Genomic DNA, 27,069 nt, shown 5'->3' with positions numbered 1-27,069 from the left:
CCAAGGCCCAGCTGGGCACAGGCAGTGCAGCTCTGTCGGGTTTCAGCCTGTGCTCTGCCCCCTCCCCAGCTCTGCGGCAGGCCTCAGCTTTGCAGTTCAGAGGGTCAAAATTCTGGGGGGGGGCTACATCCCCTCCAACCCCCTCCCCCCGTGCACATGAGCTGTACTGGGGACTTGTCAGAGCGAGCAGCCCTCTGCCAGCCAGAGACGCCCCTCGTGGGGCACAGGGGTCCCTGCCAGCCCCGGGCAGAGAGCGCTGCCTGGTGAGCCCTGCAGCACCCGTCCCTGCAGCATGCTGCCCCCCCAGGGGCCGCCTGTGGCTTGGGGCTCAGCCCCAGGCCGGATCAGCTTGGGGGAGAGGCGGGTGCGGGGCACAGGCATGGGCCCGATCCCAGCAGCCGGGCAGAGTTGGCCGGACCAGGCACAGGTGCAGGCCAGGAAGCGGCTGGGCCCCGGACGAATCTCCTCGGTGGGCCGGTGCCAGCCAGGGGGGCAGGGCGCTGTTTAAATACCTTTATTCGTGCCGACCCCGTGCCCGCAGAGCCCTGGCCTGGCGGCCGAGGGGGCAGCCGGGGGCGGCCCGGGCCAGGACGAGGCGTCGCGAGTGCAGGAGTCCAGCCTCATCCCCCCCCGGGCCTGGGTGCACCCGGGCGGCAGCACCGCCTCGCCCCCAGCGCCCGCGGCCCGGCCGGAGAGAGGGAGTCCCGGCGCCGGCTCAGAGGCACAGGCTGAGCTCCTGGCGCACCCGGCACTGCCGGCATTGCACCACGCAGCACCAGTGGAACCGGCAAAGGCAGTTTTCCTCCAGCACCAGGGTCTCGGCCCGGTGCCCGCGCCCGCAGCACAGCAGGTCGCAGCCGCTCACGCCCGGCGCCGTGCTGTTACACACCCGCCCCCGCGTGCCCGGCGAGCCCGTCTTGCGGTTGGGGCTGCAGAAGTCGGGCGACTCGGCCGAGTAGACGAGGTCCTGGCGGTCGGGGGGCTTGATGCCGCGGCCCACGGGGAGCAGCGTCTGCCCGTCGTTGGCCCCCATCACCTGGACGGCGCCGTTGAAGCGCTGCAGCAGGCGGTCGCCCACCTCGCGGAAGGGGGGCATCTTCTTCCAGCAGGTGTGGAGGCTGCAGGAGCCCGAGAGCCCGTGGCACTTGCACTCCGTCCGCATGTAGCCGCGCACCGCCTGGGGAGACAGAGCCGCTCAGCGGGGGGCGGCTTCCACCCCCCCGCCAGTGCCCGGGGCTCCCCTGCCCCCCCGGGTATCCACTGCCCAACCCCCGTCACCGCCCGGGGTTCCCCTGCCCCCCCCGGTATCCACCGCCCAACCCCCACCACCGCCCGGGGTTCCCCTGCCCCCCCCGGCATCCACTGCCCAACCCCCGCCACCGCCCGGGGTTCCCCTGCCCACCCCGGTATCCACTGCCCAACCCCCGTCACCGCCCGGGGTTCCCCTGCCCCCCCCGGTATCCACCGCCCAACCCCCGCCACCGCCCGGGGTTCCCCTGCCCCCCCCGGCATCCACTGCCCAACCCCCGCCACCGCCCGGGGTTCCCCTGCCCACCCCGGTATCCACCGCCCAACCCCCGCCACCTCCCAGGGCTCCCCTGCCCCCCCCGGCATCCACCGCCCAACCCCCGCCACCTCCCGGGGCTCCCCTGCCCCCCTGGCATCCACCGCCCAACCCCCACCACCGCGGAGCTCCTCTGCCCCCCTCCAGGATCCACCGCCCAACCCCCACCACCAGCCGGGGCTCCCCTGCCCACCCCGGTATCCACTGCCCACCCCCCGCCACCGCCCGGGGCTCCCCTGCCCCCTCCGGGTATCCACTGCCCACCCCCCGCCACCGCCCAGGGCTCCCCTGCCCCCCCCGGCATCCACCGCCCAACCCCCACCACCGCGGAGCTCCTCTGCCCCCCTCCAGGATCCACCGCCCAACCCCCACCACCAGCCGGGGCTCCCCTGCCCACCCCGGTATCCACTGCCCACCCCCCGCCACCGCCCGGGGCTCCCCTGCCCCCTCCGGGTATCCACTGCCCACCCCCCGCCACCGCCCAGGGCTCCCCTGCCCCCCCCGGCATCCACCGCCCAACCCCCACCACCGCGGAGCTCCTCTGCCCCCCTCCAGGATCCACCACCCAACCCCCACCACCAGCCGGGGCTCCCCTGCCCAGGCTCTGCCCCCCAGGGGATCTGTCACCCAGCTGCTAATCATACCCTGGGGCCCCACTGCCCAGCCTAGCACTGCCTGTCCCAAGCCGCTGGGGGTCCCTGCTTCCTGCCCCCCTGAAGGCTGCAAGGCCCAAGCTAGCCTGTAGGGCTCCTGGGGCCCTGACCCTGCCTGAGGAAGGGGCTGCCCCAGCCGGCAGTGACAGAAGCAGGGGGCAGGGGCGCTGGTCTGGCAGGGTGCAGGGAGGCGTCACCCTGACTGCCTGGCTGTACAGCGCCCCTACAGCACAGAGCCCCTCCCTGCCCGCCCCCAGCAGCCAGCACCCCCTTAGCCCACCGCCAGCAGGGACCCTGCCCAGCCCTAGGAAAGCTGACCCCCACTTCTGTTCCAGCCCTTGCTACAGCTGTTCTGTCCTCCGGCTCAGACTGACCCAGGGAGCCCAGCCCCACACTCCTGCCTGGGCACAGCCCCTGTCCCGGGGCGGGGGATGTCTCTCTCTGGCCTGCTTCCTGCCCCAGCCCCACCAGCCTGGCTTCAGCTGCCTTTATGCCCCGGGGACCTCTTGTTCACCCCAAATGTCCCCCTGTGCTGACGTGGGGGGGGTTTGAGGACTTTATCCCCCTGGTTCACCTCCATGTGTTTCCTACTGACCTCCAGCAACACCAGTGGGTGCCTCAGTTTCCCCAGGCACAGCATCAGGGCACAGCGGGGAGGGGAGTTTGGGTGTGATGACGTCTCACAGGTAGGCAATGGCCATCCCTGCTCTTCGTAACCCAGGCAACCAGGTGACCCCTTTCTTCCCCGGGACAGAGGTGGAGGAGGGGCTGGGCTGCTGTGAATTGGAACTGGGATGGCGGGTGGGGCAGTCTGGTCTGGCTGGAGAGGGTGGAAGGGGACCGGGGCCTGGCTCGGGGACCCCTCTGGGCCCCTCTCCCCAAGCTGGACGGTACTGACGGGTTCTGGTCCCTGTGCTGACCAGTCTGTTCTATGCTGGGTCCCTGTCGCCTGGTCCCCGGCTGTTCCCCTGGGGAGCGAGAGCCGCGTCCGCCTGCGGGTGGGGGCAGGGCTGGGAACCCCCCCCCATGCCGGGACTTCTGTGCTCCCCAGCTCTGCCAGTGCCCCTCACTCCCACCCAGCAGCCCCAGCACTGGGCTCTCCCAGACCCGGCTCTGCCTCTCGGTCTCCACCCAGCAGCCCCTGAAGCCACCCGTGCCATGTCTCGGGCTTTCTGAGGGACGTGGTGGGCGCTCTTGTTCTGGGGTCCCCAGGCCCCGCTCCCCACTGGAGCCCAGGAGCTCTGCCACAAGCTCTGAGACAGCAGCACGTGGCTGCCCTCCCTAGCAGCCTGCAGAGGCTACAGCCCCAATCTGCCACCGGGCAGTCCCGGAAACGGACTGGGCCCCGACCTGCCACTGGGCGGGCACTGGGCAGTGCCTGGGGCAGGCCAGGGCCGGGCAGTGCCTGGGGGCAGAGGCAGGGCAGGGCTGGGCAGTGCCCGGGGGCAGAGGCAGGGCAGGGCTGGGCAGTACCCGGGGCAGAGGCAGGGCCGTGCGTGGGGGCAGAGGCAGGGCAGTGCCCTGGGTGGGGCGCTCTGCCAGCCGGCGGGGACATTACCAGGCGCCCGGCCTCGTTGTTGTGCAGGTCGATGAGCGTGCGGATGTCGCTCTTGCCCTTCTTCCGCTTGGCGTCCATGAACTGCCGGGACTTCTCATAGCCAAACTCCACGTCGTCCCCGCAGCCGCCCCACTCCCAGGCAGAGCCCTCGGTGCCCGGGCCGGCTGTGGGCAGCGGGGGCGCCCGGCTCCGGGTGGCCGCACAGCTGCACTGCAGCAGCTCGCCCATGCTGCAGGCCTGGGTGATGGCGTGGCTCACGCCTGCCGCGGTGATGGCGTAGACAAAGGCCGTCTCCCGGATGTCTGTGGGGAGGGAGCAGCATCAGCCAGCAGCTCCCCGGGCACCGGAGGCCATGTCCTGCCAAGCTAGCAGGGACACTGGCTGCAGGGGGCACTGGCTGGGGGATGCAGGCAGCAGGGGGTGCTGGCTGGTGGGGTGCTGCCCTGCAGGGGGCACTGGCTGGTGGGGCGCTGGCTGCAGAGGGGCACTGGCTGGGGGGATGCAGGCAGCAGGGGGTGCTGGCAGGTGGGGTGCTGCCCTGCAGGGGGCACTGGCTGGTGGGGTGCAGGCAGCAGGGGGTGCTGGCAGGTGGGGTGCTGCCCTGCAGGGGGCACTGGCTGGTGGGGTGCAGGCAGCAGGGGGTGCTGGCAGGTGGGGTGCTGCCCTGCAGGGGGCACTGGCTGGTGGGGTGCAGGCAGCAGGGGGTGCTGGCAGGTGGGGTGCTGCCCTGCAGGGGGCACTGGCTGGTGGGGTGCAGGCAGCAGGGGGTGCTGGCTGAAGGGCTGCTGGCTGGCAAGACCAAGGCAGCATGATTCCAATTCCTGCCTTGGTCAATGCCACTCACGCCCCCCCATCCCCTGCCAGGCTCCCCCTCCCTGGGCTGTTCATGGATTCGCTGTGCTGCTGCAGGAGTGGGGAAGGGGACCCGGCTGGTGTGCCGGAGGCAGCCCCAAGGAGGGGGTTGGAAAAGCTGTGGGCCTGTGGGCTTTGCCTGTACCAGGGCCCCCCGCTCACCCTGGGCCTGGGGACGGGCAGGCTGATGGGCCCGGGGGCGCGGCGCTGGGCTGGGGAGGGTTATGTTAACACCGATGTAATATGACAGCTGTGTGTTGCTGCAGCCTGCCTACCGCAGCCAGGTCCCCCCCCGCCGCGAGGGTTAACTCCACCCCCTCCCCTCGGGAGCATCCCTCTGCCACCAGCCATAACCTTTGGGCAGCATCTCAGCTGCAAGGACCCAGCCCCCCTCTTGCTCGCCCACCCCGACTCACTGAGCTCCCAAAATCCAGGTCCCTGCCTTGTGCTCACGGCAACTCCCCATTAGCTGCCAGCAGTGCAGGGCTTTTGACTCACAGTAACAGAGTTCTGCCTGCAGCCAGTAGAGGGCAGGAGCGACCAGCACTGAGCTGCAACCTGCCTCCCTGTCGGTACGGAGTGGGTGCCTGCTGGGGGCCCTTGGGGCACCGTGAGCACCAGGGACCTAATGGCCCTGTGGGACTCTCCTGCCCTCCACCCCAGAACTGCAAACGCACCCACCTGTCAGGGAAACCTGGGAGCTGGCTGGGCCGTGCCAGGGCTGGGGGGGCCCATTGGGACCCTTCTCCCCCTCCTGGGTACATGCCAGGCTGCCCTGCCCGGTGCCTCCCTGCAGGGTGCCGCTGGGGTGCTCGCCCTGCCCCTCCCCTCGCTCTCCTGGCACCAGCCTCCGCCCTGCAGGATTACTTATTCTCCCCGCCGCCGCTCCAGGACACAAATTCCAGGCATCCTTCCCCTGCCCAGACCTGCTCCGGCAGCCCCACCACAGGGGCTGAAGCAGCGTTACCCAGCGGCTGCGGCGCCAGGGTTTGGGGCCCCGCCACCTCTCCTCCCCTGCCCTGGGGCTCCCCGCAGCCCGCATTGGAGCCCAGCTCCTGGGCCCCCCCGAGCCCTGCCGAAGGGCAGACTCCCACTGTCTGCTGCAGATCCTCACTCCGGAGGCTGCCCCATGCCCCGCTGCCAGGGACTGACCCGCCCTGGTGAAAGACCACGAGCGGGCAGGGAGGGCCACCTCAGTGCCAGGCGCACGGGGGGGGGCAGCCAGGGAGGGGAAGAGGCGATGGAGTCAATCTGCCTAGCAGATGCCTTTGCCATGGGCCTGTCACCATGGCGTTGGGGCACCGAGTGGCCTGCAGCCCTCAACCAAGGTGACCAGCCCTCGTCCTCTTAGATCCCCTCCACTGGGTCCCCAGACACCAACCACCCTCGCCCACGGCTAACTGGCCGTCCCACTGCCTGCTAACTGGCGAAGCAGAGTCTCCAGGTCTCCTGGTGAGCACCCGGTGCCAGGAGCCCTCAACGGTGTGCACTGCTCCAGACGGACGAGCGAGCACCCAGCTGGGCCCATTCTCAGGGCTATACTTCCAGGTGGCACCAGGGAGGTGAGGCCCGGGAGCAGCTTCGCCCTGGCTGCGTCCAGCCAGCTGCCCAGGAGCAGGCAGGCAGGTGGCCAGGCCCCACCTAGGAGCTGTGGGGCGGAGACGGAGGTCAGGCAGAGTGGGACCTCAGCATGAGGCAAAGCCAAGTGCCGGGGTGCCAGCTAGCCCCCTGCAGGCCAGCCGACGGGCGATCCCCCAGGACCAGGGCCTGGCAGTACCCAGCTGGGAACCTCTGATGCCCATGGGGCTGGGTCTTGCTGTTCCCTAGGACCACACGCACCTCCCCACCAGCATGTGCTGGCCTCAGATCGGGCAGGAGCAGGCACGGCCTGAGAAACAGCGCTGCTGGTCCCGCTGCAACAACGTGCAGAAGCTGCTCTAACCATGTGTAGGACGCCTGGGGGCCTGCAAGGAGCCGGGGGTGGTTTGTGGGTGTTGGAGCCCCTGGGAAGGTGGGCGCCTTGCTGGGCACGCCAGGCAGGGGCATGCACCATACCGCACAGCTCCAGGGCTCCCTGAAGGCACGGGCTGTGTGCTGTGGGGTCCGTGGAGGTGAATACAATGCTCCATGTTGATCCAGGCAGCCCAGCTGCACTGCGTGCCTGGACATGATATCTCCACTGCTGCTCAGGGCTGCCCAGGGAGCGCTGCAATGCCCGGGCCACCACCTGGTCAAGTCAACAAGACTCTGTCCATAAAACCCAGATGACCCAAACTACTGCCGTAAAAGAGAATCCCCATTCGCTCGCAGCACTATAGGGCTTATGACACACAGCAGAAACGCTGAACCGCATCAGCAGAGGTGCCTGAATGCTAGTTCCTGGCAATATGGCCAGTGTGGATGACTGCTGAGCTGCAGCTCGGGGACCCCCACAGCTGGCCACAGATTGGGGGTTCAGGTGCCAGCGCAGGTCCCTGGTGTGTTTGGACAGGCCCAACATACGCCAGAAGGACAGGCAAGGCCAGGGCAGCATGGCACAATTAGGGAGGGGGTGAGCTCTCCCACCAGGTCCTGCCATCTGAGTCCTCCTGCAGAACCCAACCCATGCCTGTGACACCCGGGCTGGGGGCTGGGGGCTGCAGCTGGGCCCGGTACCAGCCAAGGCAAGAAAGAAGCCACCGCTGTCCAACCACCTGTCCCCCGATTGCAAGCCCCCTGCCAGCCCCGAGCCCCTAGCAGCACCCCCCTTTCCCGTAGGCTGCATGAGAGCTGCTGGTGGCCCAGCTCCCTGGTCCTGGTGCCCTCAGTGCAGCCACAGGCTGGCGGAGGGAACCGCCTCCCCGCAGAGCAGTAAATCACCACCAGACACCACGGCTTTCTGGAGCTGGGAGCCTGGGTAAGTGGTTCCTTCCCACCCCAGAGACATGTCCCGGTAGCAAATCTGCAGCCCTGCTGCACCAGGAGCAGCACCCCGCCCCAGGGCCGGAGCTGCCGCCAGCCTCGCCCCAGGGAGCTGGTGCAAAGCTATGAGTCTCTGGACAGTCAGCACCCCTGGGCTGCCAGGATGCGGGGAGCAGGAGGCAGCTGAGCTTTCCTCCCCTGGAGCGGTGGGTTTAGTGCCCGCCTGCTGGCAAGGCATGTGGATGTGCCCCCTTCACAGGGACAGAACCTGGCACCCTGGAAGCACTGCCTAGCAGAGGGGGACTGCCCTCCCCCGGGAACAGGAGCTGGTGGGGAGCAAGCCAGCCTGCTCCCCTGGAGATCCCTGCTTCTGGGAGGAGCCGGGAGTGCCCTGGCCTGAGGTCCGACCCCACAGTGCAGCCTGGTGTGTGTCCCATAAACACAGCCCCCACTGGCTGCCTCCAGACAGGTGGGCCCCCATTTTCCCCTGCTGTGGGGTTCACCCCACCCCCTCCCCCAGCCACAGCCTGTAGGAGCAGACCCCCCCAGAAGAGCGTCACAGAGGAGGGCCTGCGGGGGGAAGGTGTCCAGCTGTTCTCTAGGTTTCTTGGCGGGGGTACCAGCTGTTCTCAGGGTTCCCGCTGTTCTCAGGGTTCCAGGGCGGGGGGTGGGTGTAGGCATGGGGGTTCCAGCTGTTCTCAGGGTTCTGGGGTGGGGGGTGGGGGTTCCAGCTGTCCTCAGGGTTCCTGGGTGGGGTATGAGGGTTCCAGCTGTTCTCAGGGTTCCGGGGCGGGGCCGGCCTTGGCCCCACTGGCCTTACCCTGCTGCAGGATCCTGCTGAAGTACTTGCTGTGGGCAGTGCAGTTCCAGCGGCGGAAGCGGAACTGGTGCTGGCATTCCCGCACGCCCAGCCTGGCGCCCTTGGCCACCTCCTGCACGATGTCGGGCTCCGTCTGGCACAGCTCCGCCTGCTTCCCTGCCAGGCGCTTGGTCTTCCGGCAGATGCTGTTGGGGTCCATGACCAGGGGGCTGCCCACGGCCCTGGAAGAGAGGGGGGTAGCCAGCACTCCAGCAGCCGGGCACACAGCGACCATGGGTGGGGCAGAGGGCTGCTCCCCAGCTAGCTGGCGCAGGCCCAGCGCCACGGCCCTAAGGGGGCTGATCCCCTCCCATCCAAGACCTCCAGGGTGTCCATTCTCAGCTCATCCGGCACAATCCACCCATCTTGCCACCTGCCTGCACCGTTTCTGTGCCCCTTGCCGTGGGGCTATGCCAGGAGCAGCCTCCCTGTGCCCGACCACGCCCACTTCTCCTGGAGCGCACAGCCAGGCCCTCATGGAACGGCCTGGAGAGCCACCTCTGCCCAGCAACCGGGGCTTTACCGCTGCCATTTGGGCACCCCTGGGTGACCCCCGGGGCACCCTCAGCTCAGGCAGGGCTGGGGATGGCTTGGCACAGCATGCCAGCCCTCTTTCCCTGGGGCAGCCTAGGCTGGGCAGAGCAGATTTCCCCACGTGCTGGGCTCACAGGGGAGGTCAGGCACTGGGAAGAGGGAGAGGCAGATCTGAGGGCCCCAAGGCGAGCGAGGTAATGGGACAGGGTGGAGCCAGGGAGCAGCTGCCCCTGCCAGGAAGCAGGCAGGAGCCATCCTGCCTCATCCTGCCAGGTCCCTCAGCAGCCCCCGCCCAGACCACAGGCTGCTGGAAAGACCACCAGCCCCCCAAGCCCAGCTCAGCTCCAGAACGGGCCCCAGGAACCCTGGTGGGCAGGCCCTGCCTCTGTGCAGCTCACACCAGCGCCAGAACAGGGGATGGGGGTGCTCTCTGCATAGCTGTTCAGCTCAGCTGCTGTAACCCACCCCAGAGGCTGCTGCTTGGCCTGGGCAGATGAGCAGGGCGTGAGCCGTTACTCAGTGTTTCTAGCTGTCAGTGGGCCATGCGGCTGTGGGACAGTGACAGAACTACCAGCAGTGTCCGGCACCAGGAGCCGGGGTTCCCCCACCCCAGGCTGGTCAGTCAGGGCAAGGAGGGACCCACATGTGGCTGGTGTCTCTGGTCCATGAGAAAAGCCTGACCAGCTCCAACTCAACAGGCCATCCCCAAGATTTCAGGATCTCCCAGACCACCAGATAGGGGGGGCCAAATCCAGCCCTCCCGAGCCGGACGGCTTTACCTGCAGGGTGACTCTGCCTCGGTGTCTCTGCTGATCTGCAGAAGGGAGAGCTGGCAAGGGCCCGATCCTGCTCTACCTCAGGACTGTGACTCTGGCGTCCCTGCAGTTCCAGCCTGCACGTTCTGGGTTCAGCCGGCGCCTGGCATGAGGGGGCCCTGCTCTGTGAGTGGCTCACAGACCAGTACGAGGGCTTGGGGGATGCCCTGAATTTGCAAGAGTGTCACAGGGATCTGTCTTTGGCCCCGCCTCTCCCAGCAGAGCTATACACTGCCTGCCAAGCCCTTAGCCAAGACAATGCAGCATGCAGGGCCTGCATGTGGCAGCCTGGGTCAATGGCTAATGCACCAGGCTATCTGGGTTCTCATCCCAGCTCTGCCTGGGGCAAGTCCTAGCTCTGCGCCTCAGTTTCCCCTCTCTGCCTGCACAGCTCCTGTAACTCAGGAGTTCTTTGGGGCAGGACTGCATCTCTGCAGGGGGCTGCACAGCCTGGGGGTCCAGGCACTCCCAACAATGCTCCGGGGCGGGTGCCCGTACCTCCCTGCGGATCGGGGCCCGGCTGAGCCCAGCCCCAGATTCCCCTGTGTCTCGGCGCTGCCGGAGGGGGGCAGTGCCCAGGGCAGGCTGCAGCGTGCCACACATTCTTGGGATGTCTCCTCCCTGGGGGAGGGAGCGCGCCTGCAGCAGGGGCTGTGCTCTGTTTATCTTGTGGGAGAAGAGCTGAGCGACCTTGCCCCACGATAAAGCCCCGGGAAGCCCCCTGGCCGCTCTCCAAGTTCCTCCCCAGCTCCCAGGCCTGCCTCCCGACGCCCGAGCAGCTGCCTCCGGTGACAAGATCAGGGGATGCTGCAGCCCGGGTGCGTGCGAGCCGTTCTGGCCCCGGCTCAGGGACGATTCATCCCTGAGCCTCCTCTTCTGGGGGTCTCAGACCAGAGGGTGCTCCGTGATGCAGAGAGCTGGGACTCCCGCTGCCTGCTCTGCTCCGAGCAGCTGTGTGGGTCCCACATGGAGCCAGGGACCCCCGACCACCTGCTCCTGCCCCCAGCGCTGCTCTGCTGCCCACCCTCAGCTGTCACCTCCTCCCCAGGCCTGAGAGCAGCCCCGTAAGCCAGCCCAGGCCTCCCCAATCTGTGCCTGGAGGCCCAGCATGGGCAAAGCTGCAGGTGCGTCACAGGGCTGGGACGGTTCCGTTCCCAGGGGGGAGCATCGCGAGATGCCAATTTCTCCGGCCACGCACCACTGGCCAGTAGCACCTGAGCATCCCCAGGCCGCAGCTGCAGCATCTGCAGCCTTTAACACGCTCCTGGGCCAGCCACTGTGGTGTGAGCCTTTCCGACAGCCTGCACCCGCGCCATCCGAAAGGAGCACCGAGAACTCTCGGGAGCGCCTGCCGACGTGACAGCACTCAAAGCCAAGCTCGGCCCAGCCTGTTTCCCCCCGAGGGGCCTGGGGGGTCACGCAGACAGGTTAAGAGCAGGTGGGGCCCTGGGACACCACAATAGAGTTGAATATTAACGGAGCATCATCCCTTGCGGTTTAACCTCTGTTCGTGCTCGTTATTGCTCACGATGCATCACCGAGCGCAGGAGTGACGAGACATGTTTCTTCTGTTCCATCAAAGCCAATTGTTTACCGCCAGTGGAGTTCTGCAGCCTGGGGGTCCCTCGCGCCCGGGGGCCCTGTGGCAACTGCCCATTTGCCCTTATGGTCGTCTGCCACCAAGTGTAGCTAACCTACATTCCTCCCTGCCCAGCGGCTGGCCCCTCTTTCTGCTCTCCGCTCACGCCAGCCATTCAGTGCAGGCTCCGCACGCTCCTGCTCTCAGACCGAGAGAGCCCCTGGTGATACCCCTGGGCAGGTGGTCACAAGAGGACGAGGACATCCCAGCGTAGCTGACACACTATTCCACCTCCAGTCTCGCTGCCTCCCCGGGGACCTCGGCTCCCTACAGCCAAGCCGATGGCCAGTGAGCATCTCCGCCGTGGCTCAAGGGGCTCTGGCCCCCCAGCTGCCCCCAGCGGGCTGGCCACGGCTTGCCAAGCTCCCAGGAGCCTCCCTCCTGTGCAGCTGGGGGAGCCCCGAGCAGGGGGAGGGATTCTGCAGTGGTCCCTGCCCCCGCCCCCCAGCAGGGATCGGCACATGGAACAATGCCGCAGCCTTGAAGAGAGACAAGGCAGCCGGGGGGCTCTTCCAGCCCCTCACCCCCAATAAGGGCCCAGCTGGCCCTCTCCAAGGCGCGGGCCAGGCTGGGGCTGAAGACTCATGCCCACACGCTTGGGCGAACAACCGCAGGGCCATGGGCCTCTCCGATTCGCAGGCTGGGTTTAGCCTGACATCTGCCCCTGCCCCTCTGGTGTCGGCAGGACCCTTGCAGGGAGCCCAGGGTCAGGCTGAGCCTGGCCCTGAGAAAGGGCCTTCGGGGGGATGTAGTCCTCAGACACATGAGCCTGGGAGGAAGCAGGTGACTGCAGGGCTGCTAACACCAGCTCACTGGTCTGCAGGGCCCAAGACTGGACGGGTGCCCTGACCCAGGCCTGCGGCCCTGGGAGGGCTTGGGGGTGGCCCAGAGGTGGTGGGTGGAGGAGCAGTGCGACAGGGCCAGGGAGCACCTGGCTGGAGGTCCCATTGTGATGCAGGATTTGGGGGTGAGGGTTGGAGCAAAGGGCAGGTCTGGGCTCCCATGGGAGCAGTGAGGAAGGGACAGGACAAGAGCTGGGGGGCTGTCGGCTGCAGCCTGTCTTACCAGGGGGAATGCTGTGCGGGGGGCTGCTAAGGAAAACTTGGGTCTGGGTCACCTGTGGGGCTGGATGGGGAATGCCCCCTTCCAGTGCTGGAGGGCAGAGGCCCTAACTTCCCTGGCCACAAGACTGCCAGCTGTGAGCCTAGCAGGGAACCTGGGGCCTGGCCCCACCCCGTGCAAGAGAGGCCAGAACACTCTGTGTCCCCTGGGGGCGCGGGTTGTGATCAACATGTGGCCGTCCCTCACTCCTCCACGTCCCGAAGGCAGCGCCCCCCTCGCGCGGGATCCATGACCCCAACGCATGCCGCAAACCAGCCAGGCCGCCTCCGGGCTGGAGTGTGGAGCTGCCCTTCAGCAGAGCTGAACAGACCTGGGCTCAGGCCAAGAGCCAAGAATCACAGGATCAGAGAACCCTAGAACTGGAAGGGACCTAGAGAGATCATGGAGTCCAGTCCCCTGCCCTCCCGACAGGGCTGAGCACCCTCGAGAACATCCCTGACAGGCGTCTGTCAAACCTGCTTTTAAATATCTCCAGCGACGGAGATCCCACAACCTCCCCAGGCAACTTATTCCAGTGTTCCACCACCCTGACAGGGAGGAACTTTTTCCTAATGTCCAACTTAAACGTCCCTGGCTGCAGTTTAAGCCCGTTGCTCCTAGTCCTGTCCTCAGAGGCCAGGGAGAACAATTGTTCCTTCTCCTCGTAACATTCTTTTAGGGACTTGGCAACCTTTATCATGTATCTTCTCTGTCTTCTTTCTAAGCTAAACAAGCCCGGTTCTTCCAGTCGTCCCTCAGAGCTTGTGCTCTCTAGAGGTTTCATCATTCCTGCTGCTCTTCTCTGGACCTTCTCCAATTTCTCCCCATCCCTCTTGAAATGTGGGGCCCAGAACTGGACACAATACTCCAATTGAGGCCTAATGAGCGCTGAGTAGAGCCAAAGAATGACTTGTCCTGTCTTGCTCACCACACTCCTGTTAATACACCCCAGAATCACATTTGCTTTTTTCTTGCAACAGCATCACACCGTTGACTCATATTCAGCTCGTGGTCCACTCTGACCCCTAAACCCCTTTCTGCAGTGCTCCTTCCGAGACAGTCACTGCCTATTCTGTATGTATGAAGCTGATTGTTCCTTTCCAAGTGGAGCACTTCGCATTTGTCCTTATGAAACCTCATCCTGTTTACCTCAGACCACTTCTGCAATCTGTCCAGATCATTTTGAATTATGAGTCTATCCTCCAAAGCTCCTGCAACACCTCCCAGCTTGGGATCGTCTGCAAACTCAATAAGCATACTCTATGTGCCTGTATCTAAATCATTGATGAAGATATTGAATAGAACCGGTCCCAAAACAGACCCTCGTGGAAGCCCACTTGTTATGCCCTTCCAGCAGGACTGAGAACCATTAATAACCACTCTCTGAGAACATTCATCTGGCCAGTTATGCACCCATCTGATAGTGGCCCCCTCTAAATTGTATTTGTCCAGTGTATTGATAAGAAGATCATGCGAGACCATGTCTAATGCCTTACTAAAGGCAGGTATACCACATCCACCGCTTCTCTCTTATCCACATGACTTGTTATCCAGTGGGAAAAAAACCTATCAGATTGGTCTGGCAGGATTTGTTCTTTACAAATCCATGCTGGCTGTTACCTATCATCTTATTTTCTTCCAAATGTTTGCAAATGAATTCCTTAATTACTTGCTCCATTATCTTTCCTGGCACAGAAGTTAAACTGACTGGGCTGTAATTTCTGGGTTGCGCTTATTCCCCTTGTTATAGCTGGGCACCATATTTGCTCTTTTCCAGTCTTCTGGAATCTCTCCCAACTTCCGGAACTTTTGAAAGATGATCGCTAACAGCTCCGATACCTCCTCTATCAGCTCCTTGAGTACTGAAGGATGCATTTCATCAGGCCCTGGTGACTTGCAGACATCTAACTTTTCTAAGTAATTTTTAACTTGTTCAGGAAGGAGAGGCAAGGTAAACAGGGAGGAAGTGTTGCCTTATGTATCAACAATGTGCACACCTGGACTGAGGTGGAGCTAGATGCAGGAGAGAGATGCATTGAGAGCCTTTGGGTTAGGTTATAAAGGGTAAAAACCGAGGGTAATCTCATGCCTACAGGCGGCCTATGCAGGTAGAAGAGGTGATGAAGTTTTTTCTAAGCAACTAACAAAATGACCCAAAGTGCGGGATTTGGTTTTAATGGGGAACTTTAACTATCCAGACAGCAAGGCACAGCTTACCCAATAGGTTCTTGGACTGCACTGAAGACAATTTTAATTTCAAAAGGTGGAAAAAGCTAGTGCGGGGAAGCCGGTTGTAGATCTGATTTTAACAAATTGGGAGGAACTGATTGAGAATCTGACAGTGGAAGGCAGCCCAGGAGACAGTGACCATGAAACAGCCCGCTGCCAGCTCTGTCCACATATCTATTCTGGGGATTTCCATCACTGGACCTAACCAGGTTAGTCACAGAATCATGGGCACATTCTTATGTTCCTCAGCTAACATCACAGATGCCATCATGTGCCAACAATGCCCAGATGCTTTGTATATTGGACAGACTTCTAACTCTCTCAGACAAAGAGTTAATGGGCACAAAACAGACATCAAAACACTCCTGATCCACAAACCAGTCAGCCAACATTTTAATGGAGTGGGCCATTCTGTTAATGACTTAAGAGTCTGCATCTTACTGAAGAGGAATTTTCACACTACTTTGGAAAGAGGCTGCTGAACTCTCTTTTATATTCAAATTCGACACATTAACACGTGCTTTGAACTGGGATGCGAATGTCCTGGGTCATTATAGGGGATCTTTTGCATACTTGGCTTAATCTAATTCATGACTCCCCCTCCCGCCCCTCTGCTCTCTGATTTGCTCACCTTGATACTTTTTTTTCTGATTTGTCCACCTTGATTACTGTTTTTGGTTCTCTGTGCCTTAAATATTGGGTCTGTTCTGGTCTGGCTCTGATCTGAAGAAGTGGGTCTGTCCCACAAAAGCTCATCACCTAATAAATTATTTTGTTAGTCTTTAAAGTGCTACTTGACTGCTTTTTTGTCATGAAACATAGAGCTCATGAGTCTAAGGAGTGGTGGGAGGGAGAACCTCAAAATAGAGACAATGGATTTCAGGAAGGCAGATGTGGGTAAACTCAGAGAGCCGGCAGGTGAGGTCCCATGGGAAGCAAGACTAAGAGGAAAAGCAACTGAAGAGAGTTGGCAGTTTCTCAGAGGGACATTATTAAGGGCCCCCAAGCAGCTGTACCGCTGCGTAGGAACGTACGGCAAAAGGCCGCCTCGGCTTAACCAGGCGATCTTGCATGATGTCAGAACCAAGACAGAGTCCTGTAAAGAGTAGAAACTAGGGCACATTTCAAAGGATGAATAGAAGCAAACACTAGAGTTAGGCAGGGACAAGATTAGCAAGGCAAAGGCACAAAATGAGCCCAACTAGCTAGGCAGCAGCCCCCAACCTTTTCCAGATGGCGCCCCATTTTGAGAATTCAGTAAGACTTTGTGACCCGAGGCAATTCCAAACCGGCGGGAGGGTTTCTCCCCTGGGAAATTTTTTTTTAAATCTTGATCTGCCCCCCCACCCACGCGCCGCCCCAAATTGCACCCCACATGTACCTCGCATGAGGGCCGCTCCTGCCCCCTGCTGCTCCTTTGCTGGGCAGCCGCCACCACCACCTCCTCTGCTTGGCTTCCCACCGCCCTCCTTCTCCCTTCCCCTGCATACAGCCCCTGCCACGCTGAAATAGTGGGACTCAATTTAATTGGTTTCATGGCCGGATCCATCCTGCCGGCTGTTAAACCAACTGAGTTCCACGTCAGCGCGGCAGGGCAGGGACTGGGAAAAGTCAGCGGCAGCAGCAAATGGCTCCTTAAAGAGCCACATGGCTCAGAGCTGCCCAGCCTTAGAAAAATCTAATGGTGACCAATGTGTAACACCAACAGATGTGGGATGCCAGCCCCAGGGATACAGCCTGCGAGCATAGGGTCTAAAGCCCTGCACTCTACCACCTGAGGCGAAGGCTGGCTGGCTCTCAGCCACTGCTGTAGAGCAGAGACTTACTCACCCCAGATGAGGGCTCAGTGCCTCTGGGTACTACATATGTCTGGGTCCCGACCCACAGGTTGGGAATCCCAGAGCTAGAGACATAAAGGGTAATAAGAGGAGATTCTATAAATGTAGTAGAAGCAAGAGGAAGAACAAGGACAGGGGAGGCCCACTGCTCTGTGAGGAAGGAGAAACCATATCAGGAAATGCAGAAATGCTTTATGACTTCTTTGTTTGGGGATACGTATCTACCTCCCAGAGCTGGGAGGGACCTTCAGAGGTCAGCGAGTCCTGTCCCCGGCACTCCCAGCAGGTCCTACCACCAGCCCAGACAGATTATTTTTTTTTAAATGGCCCCCTCAAGGGCTGAGCTCACACCCTGGGGTTAGCAGGCCAATGCTCAAACCGCTGAGGCTCCCCTCCCCGCTTCAGCGAGACGTCGGATGCAGCAGTGGGCGGATGCTAGTGGGCTGGGGGGGAGGTTTAGAGGATAAAAGAAAGAAAGAAAAAGTTAAAAATTCCTTAGAAAAGTTCAGTGTCTGCGAGTCGCCAGGGCCTGAGGAAATGCAGCCCGGGACGCTCCAGGAGCTGACAGAGGAGGTATCTGAGCCTTTCGCTTTGAGAAGTCCTGGAAGTCAGGGAGAGTCCCCAGAAAACTGGAAAAGGGCAAACCCAGCCCCCATCTATAGAAAGGGGAATAAGCAATCCCGGGAAGCACAGGAAGTGAGGTGTGATTAACTTCGACTGCTCCAGTGGGTGCCTGGCCTGAAGAGGGTGGTAGGATAGTCCTTGGGCAGTTGGCACTGAGGGCTGGACATTTGTACCAGATTCTCCTGCGGCTCCCAGTCCGGTACACCAGCCTATGACCCACAGTAGCGCTGGTCTGATTCTGCACAGCCCAGGAGCAGGTACACACGAGTGAGATCCCCCCACCACGCATGCAGCAGAACGCTGCCCTCCCCAAGCACCCTCAGCCTCTCTCACAGCGCCCCCCTTCCCCACCGTGAAGCAAGGGCCTGGCACCCCCAGCTCCCAGCTGGGAAACTGCGGCACAAAGAGGGGGCGCGATGCCCCCCAAGGCTGCGTATTGTGTACTGCTGTCACCCTGCAGCTTCTGAGCCTGGACTGTGACCCCCAGCCCCTAGCTCTGTGCTGGCCAGACCCCTGCTCCTTCTCAGCCCTCCCTGGCCCACTCCGGTCTCTGAGAGTCTTGGCTGCCAGGGCTGCAGAGCCCTGCGAGGGCTGGCGTGAGCTGAGGGGAGGGTGGGCAGCAGAGGGGCCAGGCCCTTGGGACTGGCAGGGCTCCGGAGGCTTGGCGGCTGAGCACTTTTGTTAAGAGAGGACTCTTTGTGCTCTTCGCCCGAGGACGGGGAAGCCCGAGGACTGCGGGATCAAACTCTGAACTGCCACTCACCCTGGCCTGCTGGGGCAGCGGGAAGCGAAAGGCCCAACCCAGCAAGAGCTGGGAGCTTTGGGGTCCCTTCTGAGGCACTGGCCTCCCAAGCCCCCAGGCCTGCACCAGAGCCCAGCATCCCCCCCAACCCCACCTCCAGCCTTTGAGGCCACTGCTGCAGAGTTAATTTCCGTGGGCTCTTGCCCCTCGCCCGGGGACCTTGCCAGCACCCAGCCAGTTGTTTTCGTTTTTACCAGGGGGGTGTGGGGAGGCCAAGAAAAATGCTGCCAAACTGCTACTGCTTGGCCAGGACCCTGAGCCTCTGCCTGAGCTTGTTCCCTCCAAACCCGGGGGGCCTGTAATTAACACGCCGCGCCACGCCCCTGCCTCTCGGCCCCTCCTTCCCCTGCCCCGGCAAGGGAACCCGCTCAGGAATGAGCAGGGCTGGGGGCTGCCCCAGGAGTGGGGGAACGGCTCCACCAGGCCCTGCCGAGCCTCCTGCAGCTGTTCCCGCTTCGGGCTGCAGCCCAGCATCTCTGGGTCACTGACCAGAACCTCCAGCCTCTGCCCTGGACAGGCCACTGGGGCCTTTGCAGAGCATCTGTGTCTCCAGACTGGTCATTTACAGAGCACTGATTGCTGAAGGAGCCCTTCCACTTGCTGCTGCAATGCAGCTACTTCTGGGGTGGAGCACAGCCAGGTCACAGCTCACAGCCAGCAAATGCTGAAGCTGGGAAGTGAAAGTGGATCCCATGCCCTGTCCGTGTGAAACTGCGGGGACGAAATCCAAACACCTGGGCTGGTTTGGGACAGCAGTGAGTCCCATGGGCTTCCCCCGAAGCCGAGGGCAGAGCCGAATGCCGGCGCTCACGTCAGACGAGCTCAGCCCGACGGCCCATGGCAGAGCCCCTGTGGGGCCATGGCAGAGCTCCTTTCCCCTGGAGCAGCTAGGCCCTTAGCTAAGGTGGGATTCACCACCTCCTCCCCTCTGCTCTGCCACCGGAAGGAATTTCCCTGCCGGTTTGTTGCCAGGTCTCCAAGGTGGTCGATCCTCATCCAGGTTTCCATTGTTGCCCCTCACCGGGGTATCAGGCCTGTGGATTTGATGATAGCAGTGGACCGGCAGGAATGAGGTCCCCTGCTAGTGTGAGAACAGGTATATACCAGCACAAACACCCCCCGCAATACACTTATGCACCTCCTGGGTGGGGTGAAGGGGTGTCTGCTCAGGCCAAGAGAGCTGCCGGGCGCAGGCCAGGAGCCTTCCCCACATGTGACAACCACGTCCCCCTCTGGGAGGCTTTTGTGCAAAGGCATTGATGCTCTGACAAGGTTAACAGGGCTCATGCATCTATGCCCCTGCCCTGCATGTGCCAGAGAGAGGATGGGCAGGCGGCAAAGGCAGGGGAAGGACACAGCAGCCGTCCATCTGCCTGTGGCCCTGCCGTTGTCAGGGACTCCGTTGCCCCAGGGAGGAGCTCTGCCTTTCTCCCCTACCTGTTGCTGTCTCAGCCAGAAGCTCTCTGGGACCCAGCGTGTCCATGTGCATCCAGGCAGCCCCCAGCACGGCGGCAGTGGGAGGGGGCTCCAGGATCCACCAGAATACAAATAATGAAAGCAGTGCCTTGGCTGCGCTGAGTCCAGCTGGTCAGGGCTTTCACAAGCCATCAGTGCCAATCGGGAAGCAAGACCACTGTGGGGCACTGCCAAGTCAGGGACATCTATCTCCCAATGGTCTAACACTCCCATGCTCGCCCAGCAGGGTCCCCAGGCAGCCAGGGTGAGCTGCTGTACCGCCCAGAGGTCTGGCGAGTTGAAAGTAGCCCCGGCTGAGACAGGTTAGCAGGTAAAGTAGATAAGCCCAAGGGGCCTGGCACCCTGGGAAAGGAGCTAGTAAAGCATTCACCGAGCAATGTCCGGGCCACAGGCAGGCAGAACACACCCACATGATGCTAAGGCAACATACATCAGGACAGAAGAGAGGGAAGGCTGACGTTGCTGAGTATAACCTTAACTCTGCCCCTTCTGAAGACACAAAGGTCACCTTTGGTCACGCAGGGTCACCTTCTAGTCTCAAGACCCTGCTGCACGTCACACCCAGAGCGAATCACAACACTTCAAAGCTCAGTGGAGGCCAGATTAACTTCCAGAGTGTGGTTCGCAGTCACGCTGGGAGGACATAACAAGGGGGGTTCCACAGGGATCTGGTTTGGGACTGATTCTATTCAATGTCCTCATCAACCGTTTAGATACCAGCACAGAGACTGTGCTTGTTAAGTTTGCAGATGGTACCGAGCTGGGAGGGTTTGCAACTGTCAGAATTCAAAGTGATCTGGACAAACTGAAGAAGCAGCCTGAGGTAAATGGGATGAAATTTAATAAGGACAAATGTTAAGTCCTGCACTCCGGGAGGGACAGTCAGTTTCACACATACAAGACAGGAAGGGGCTGCCTGGGAAGGAGCTTTGCAGAAGGGGATCTTCGGGTCACAGCGGACAACAAGCTGAGTGTGAGTCAACAGTGTGACGCTGTTGCAAGAAAAAAAAACAGCAAACATGATTCTGGGAGGCATTAATAAGCGTGTTGCGAGCAAGACGTGTGAAGTCATTCTTCCGCTCTGCTCCGCGCTCGATAGGCCTCAACTGGAGCATTGTAATGTGGTCCAGTTCTGGGCACCACATTTCTGGCAAGATGGGGAGAAATTGGAGAAGGCCCAGAGAAGAGCAGCAGGAATGACGAAACCTCAGAGAACACGAGCTCTGAGGGACGCCTGGAAGAACCAGGCTTGTTTAGTTTAGAAAAAAAAAGACTGAGCGGGGACATGACAGTGGTTTTCACGCATCTCAAAGAGGGTTACCAGGAGGAGGGAGAAAAATTGCTCCCCTTGGCCTCTGAGGACAGGACAAGGAGCAATGGGCTTAAACGGCAGCCAGGGAGGTTTGGTTTGGACATTAGGAAAAACTTCCTACCTGTGAGGGTGGTTAAACACTGGAATAAATTGCCTGGGGAGGTTGTGGGATCTCCGTCGCTGGAGATATTTAAGAGCAGGTTAGACAGACACCTATCGGGGATTGTGTAGATGGTGGTTGGTCCTGCCATGAGGGCAGGGGGCTGGACTTGACTTCCCAAGGTCCCTTCCAGTTCCAGTGTTCCAAGATTCTACGATTCCTGCTAACAAGCAGCTTTCTTACCCACACACTATACCACAGCCAGCCTGCTGCAGACCCCAGCTATCATCCCAGCACCTGTCCAACAAGGCCTGATCGCAGCCTGGGCACAGAACTGCTCGTATCAGAGCTGTGCGAACGCAGCTCGCAAGACTTTCCTGCAGCCCTGGGGAGGGTCCTTCTCTCCCTAGCCTCCCAATCACAGTTCCCACCAAGCTTCGCCCCCAGGGCGAGAGCAGCGGGAGGTGAAAATGCTGCTCAGTGAGGAGTGACCTGAAGCAGGGGGCAGAGGGTTTGCTGCTGCTGGACGTCCACCTGCTCCCCATTTGTCCTCATGTAAAGAGGAGCGCTTGGCCCCAGCCCCTGGGGCAGCCTTAACAGAGCATGGCACCTTTGCTGCGGGTGCCGGTGTCTGTCTGTCTGCATGGGGCGCATCAGTGAGGCCGAGGGAGCGTCTGTGTGTGGGTCCAAGAAGAGAGGTGGGCGGGGAACATCCGCAGGGGAAACAAAGGTGCCGCGGCCTGGGGGAGACCCGGGTGCCTGTGGCCATGGGGGAGGCGAGTCGGTGAACGTGCCTTTGAGAGAAGGCCCCGACCAGGCGCAAAGGCAGAGGAGTTACGCAGGGTGGAGGGTTTGCTGCTGTGTTCGCTGCCTGGAGTTACTACCTGAGATTAGTAGTGGCAGCCCAGCCCCACCTGTCTCCCACACCTGGAATGAACTCCCTCCTGCCTGACCTCCCTGAGACCTGCACAGCCCAGGGGCACATGGCTCCCTCCCAGCCGGGTGAGAAACAGAGCCTTTCCCCCACACCCGCTGCCCCGAGCCCCAGGTCCAGTGCGGCTGAGTTAACCAGAGGGAATCGCCCCCAGCAGAGGCAGGAACAATCATTGCACGCAGGTAGAATCGGCAGCGACTGCCTAGGCAGGAGCACTGCAGGAAAGGATCTGGGGGTCAGAGAGGCCCACAGAAGAGCAGGCACCGGGGCGACGCTGCTGCAAAAAAAGCAAACCGCATTCTGGGGCACGTGAACCAGAGCGCTGCGAGCGAGACCCGAGAGGTCATTCTCCCTTCCACCGCACGCTGCGCTGACTAGGTCTCAAGTAGAGCCTTGGCTCCAGTTCTGGGCACCGCGTTTCAGGGGAGATTTGAAGAGGGTCCAGAGAAGAGCAACAAGAAGGCTGAAAGGTCTGGAGACCACGAGCAGCGAGAGAAGATCAGACCTGGGCTTGTTTAGTCTGGAAGAGAGAAGACAGAGGGGACGTGATAGCAGCTGTCAAGCACCTAAAAGGGTGTTGCAAGGGAGAGAAAAATGTTCTCAGTCCCTGAAGAGTGGGACAAGGAGCATTGGGCTGAAAGTGCAGCCAGGGAGGTTTGGGTTGGACATTAGGCAAAAGTTCCTACCTGTCAGGGTGGTGAAACACTGGAATAAATTGCCTGGGGAGGTTGTGGGATCTTCATCGCTGGAGCTATTTAAGAGCAGGTTAGAGAGACACCTGTCAGGGATGGTCTGGATGGTGCTTCGCCCTGCCGTGAGGGTCAGGGTTGGACTCGGTGAGCTCTCAAGGTCCCTTCCAGTTCTAGTGTTCTACAAGTCTCTGCTGCCCAAAGCCCTGCACCCGGGAAAGCAGCGCATGGGCTGTCGTGCCGGTGAGATCAGAGACACAAACTCTTCTCTGCAGGCAAGTGTTGCAGGGGATGTGACGGGGGAGTGGGGGCAGCTGGAAGGGCAGCACGTGTCTGCTGCCCGAATCAGACCCCATCTGCCCTTTGGAGAAGACAGATGCTGCCACAGTGGATTTGACGCCCATGGCTGGGACGCACTAACTCACACTCGCAGGTACTTCTGCTCCTCCTTGGAAGCGCCCCCTCTCCTCTACCTCCATCAGCGGAGACGGTGCAGAAGCCTGAACCACGGCCCCTCGACTCCAGCTCTGTAATTAGCATAGCTGAACTGCGAACCTTAATTCCAGCTTCCCCCGGCGTGCAGGCCTGGCCTCCGCGTGGGCGAGCGGGCCCCAGCCTGCGCAGGGAAGGGTGACGCTTCTTTGGAAAAGCCAGCGTCCTTTTCCCCGCTGTGTGCCAGCAGCCCCAGAATCAGCCAGGGGCAGGGGGGCAGGTGCTGGCAGTGGAGGGAATGTCCTGGCCCCAGGTGAATCACTGCAGCTGAACCCATAGCCTCTTCGCTTGGTGCAGCACAAACACATCAACAGAGACACAGAGCAGGGCTCTGGCCCATGCTGGTCCGGGGCAGAAGCAGAAATGGGTCACAGGCTAGTCTGTGGCTCTACCCACTGGACCATGCTGCCTCCCCCCCCTACCCAAAGCTCTGCCAATCAGCCGAGTGACCAAACTGAGCCAAGAGAGAGGAACACCAACGCTGTTAGCTTGGGCTCTGCTCGGCCAAAGCCTGAACTTGCCCCCGGTGACACTACTGGATTTTTAAACGAACGTGCAAATCACTATTTCAACCACTGTCCGAGGTTTGGGCCAAGCGAGGCGGCTGTGGGTCGCTGAAGCTCTCGATGCTGCTTTTAACGTTTGTATCCCTTTTACATGTGGAGGGATCGGTGCTGGCGCTGCACTTGTGGTTGACAGGCTAGTCTCTGGACGACCGCGGTAGGAGACACGGCGACCCGTTGTGAAAGGGTTCCTAGGCAGGTAAAGCCGTAACTGGTTCCAATCCACGTCTGAGAAGTTGGGCTGTGGATGTGTAGCCCAGCAGACAGGCAATGGCAGAGTGCCCAAAAAAGGACATGGACAGGTGACCCGCTCGTCTGACGGGCTCCATCTCAGTCCCACCCAGGGAGAACAATGGGATTCCCTCCACATGGGCACGGGGACAAAGGGGCCCTGAGGCTCCTCCAGCTTTGTCTTCAGTCCAGCTCACCACTGCAGGAGCATCTCAGCCCAGAAGACTTTTGAGGCAGCAGCTTATTCCATCTGCTGCAGCCAGCACCAAGAACTTTGAGGCGGGTGTACGGCATTCGATCACTTTAACAATTGTACTCACCCTGCTCTTTCTTTTTATTTATAACCCTTTAGGTGCTAGATGCTGAAGGCCTGGCCCTGTGTGCTCTTTGAGGTGAGACTTGAGGTGTACACCGACCTGGGAAAGTGGCTGGTTCTCTGGGGCTGGAAGAACCTGTTTGGATCTGGTGAGGTTGGTGTCCATAACCTCTGCCCTGCCTGAGGAGGGGACGGTCTGCAGCCCAAGGGAAGCTGGAGTGTCGGAGGGAGTTGCTGGTGTCCCGTCTGGCTGGCCAAAGTAGCAGTGGAGGTGCTCTGTGTGACGGCTTGGTGTCTTATGGGGAGGACCCCCAGCCTGGGGCTGTCAGTAGCCCTCTCCCTGAGCAATTTGCCCTGATTTGCTCTCTCAGCTGTGTCAGGGACAACCTCCCATATTACCTCCCGGGACTGTGAAGTGTCCCACTGCCACTGACTTCTCGGTGCCAGCTGGAGTGTAGGGGTAGGGGGGTGACTGCTGGGGAGCACCCCAGTGCACAACCTGCCTTTGGAAACACACAGCTGGCTGGGCAGGGAGACAGGGGAGAAAGCTCCTCTGAGCTCCTAGGCTCCCCCAGCCTCAGCCCAGAGCCACGGCAGGGACGGCCCCCAGCAGCCGCTGCTGGGCGAGGGACAGCGTAGCTGGGAGGCTGCAGCGGGTCCCTGGCCTAGGACTCAGCACAGGCCGAGTGGCATGAGAAGCACTCCTGTCACTGTGCCTGAGCCGGGCGTGGGCCGAAGGGGGCCAGGTACCCAGGGGAGGCGGGTGTGGCCAGCTGAGGCTCTGACCCAGCCTGCTTGACTGTAGCATCTGGTCCGGCTGTTGTATTCCTGCCCTGGGGATCCGTCCAGGGCTCAGCTCTCTGGGGTCAGGCAGAGCGGGCGCCTGGGCCGCAGCGTATGCAGCCGGATTCCTTGTTACAATTGAGATCTTTTTAGACCACCAGAGAAATGCCACTGCCCTACCCCCACGCGGGTGCTGCCAACCCACGCCACACGGGCACCCACAGTGCCACTGGCCATCTTTGGGGAGACGCAAAGTCTGGACCATGGAACTGGACAGGACCTCACGGGGGTTACCAAGTCCAGCCCCCAGGTCAGACCCTGTGGCGCTTTCTGGGGGCGGGGGGGCTACGCCTGGTGACCTGGCCTAATTCCACCTGGGTGCCCCCATTGCATGGCCCCTCCCCTGGGTGTGACCAGCCTGTCCGGCCCTCTGCCTGCTATACCCTTCCACAGGTTAGGGCGTGGGCAGAATCCATCCACCCTTCCACGCTGGCTGGCACTGTTGGATGCTGCTGCTCCTCCCCAGAGCTGGCTGCACCAGCGGGCGCCATCCCTGGCCGCTGCTCCTCCCCAGAGCGGGCTGCACCAGCGGGCGCCCTCCCTCGCCCCCGGCGCTTTGCTGAGGGCAGCCTGGCTAGTCCGCGGGCGGTGCGCCCGAGCCGAGCAGGAGGCTGGCTAGCGGCAGGAGGGGAGGTGTCGCTCGGCCCGGGAGGGGGGAGGTTTCCCTCGCACACCTGGGAGCGGCTGGCGGAGTCTCTGCCCTACCACCTCGGGGCCACATTCCAGCGCAGCCGCAGCCGCAGCCGCAGCGCCTCGGTCGCCGGCGCGCAATACAGTAGGTCCTACTGAAATGCCCGCAGCCTACGGCCGGGCGATCGCCTCGGCCCTGCTCCTGGCCCGGCCGGGCCCGGGGCCGAGGCTGCCGCGGCGAGCTGGGGGCGCGGGAGCTGCAACCCCGGCAGGATTCGTCCCCCACTTCAACCCGTCATGTCTGGACAGATCCCCGGGCCTCCAAGCCGGCCGGCTGCGCTCGGGAGTCCCCCGCCCGGCCCGGCCCGGCCCGCCGCAGCCGGCACCAGTACTGGGGGAGCCCCTCTCTTAATTAGAGCGGACACGTGAGGGGAAAGGCTCCCTGGCTCCCAAGAGGGACTCTGCCTGGGGCTGACCCCAGCTGTAGCGGTGTAAACCCGCAGTATCTCCCTCCCCCAAGACCTGTGCAAAGCCGGAGTAACTCCCCCAGGGCCCAGGCAAACCCAGAGTAACTCCCTTAGAACCTGTGCATACACGGAGTATCTCCCCCAGGACCTGTGCAAAGCCGGAGTAACGCCCCCAAGACCTGTGTAAATCCGGAGTAACACCCCCAGGACCCGGGTGAACCCGGAGTATCTCCACCAGGACTTGTGCAAAGCCGGAGTAACACCCCCAGGACCTGTGTAAACCCGGACTATCTCCCCCAGAAGCCGGGTGAACCCGGAGTAGCACCCCCAGGACCTGTGCATAGCCGGAGTAACTCCCCCAGGGCCCAGGCAAACCCAGAGTAACTCCCCTAGAACCTGTGCATACACGGATTATCTCCCCCAGGACCCGGGTGAACCCGGAGTAGCACCCCCAGGACTTGTGCAAAGCCGGAGTAACTCCCCCAGGACCTGTGTAAACCCGGAGTATCTCCCCCAGGAGCCGGGCGAACCCGGAGTAACACCCCGAGAAGCGGAACCCCAACTCCAGCGCTGCCCCGTCACTCCGTCGCGCTCCTGAGCTGGGCGACGGCGGAGAGGGTCCGCCCGGACCGGGTCACCCGCTTTAACTCCCTCCCCGGGCGTGCGCCAGCCGGGGCCGGGGGCAAGGCGCGAATCGCGCCCCCGCTGCGCCCCAGCCGGACTCTGCAGAGGGCTGCGCCCCCCCCCCCCCACTGGCACGGCCGGAGCCCGGGCCCTCCCCAGCCTCCCGGTGACCCCGCGCAGCGCCGCCTCGGCCCTGGGCTCCAGCGGGGCTGACTCCGGAGCGACCCCGGCGCGCTGCGGGAGAAGGCGGCAGCCGGGCTCGCTCGGGGGCGGACGGGAGCGCCGCCCGGCCCGGCCGCTACTCACCACCACAGCCCGATGATGTTGGCGGGGCAGAGCAGCACGAAGAAGAGCCCGAGCTGGGCGCGGGACGCGGGGAGCATCCTGGCGCGGCGGGCGCGGGGGAGCGCAGCCGGCTGCGGC

The 27,069-nt window shown here is 62.2% G+C and overlaps 1 protein-coding gene across 1 annotated transcript; it reads right to left on the bottom strand.

Moving 5' to 3' along the window:
* Window positions 1–507: 507 nt before the first annotated feature.
* WNT6 (Wnt family member 6) lies at window positions 508–27,069 on the bottom strand. Its single transcript, XM_075000990.1, has 4 exons — window positions 26,953–27,069; window positions 8,349–8,569; window positions 3,776–4,077; window positions 508–1,177 (listed from the first exon to the last, which is right to left on the bottom strand). Exons 1-4 carry the CDS (start codon window positions 27,027–27,029, stop codon window positions 716–718), a joined length of 1,062 nt encoding a protein of 353 aa, XP_074857091.1. The 5' UTR covers window positions 27,030–27,069; the 3' UTR covers window positions 508–715.

Source organism: Carettochelys insculpta, chromosome 8 (genome assembly GCF_033958435.1).
Source record: "Carettochelys insculpta isolate YL-2023 chromosome 8, ASM3395843v1, whole genome shotgun sequence".
Classification (NCBI taxonomy): Eukaryota; Metazoa; Chordata; order Testudines; family Carettochelyidae; genus Carettochelys; species Carettochelys insculpta.
This window is presented reverse-complemented; position numbering and strand designations above follow the sequence as displayed.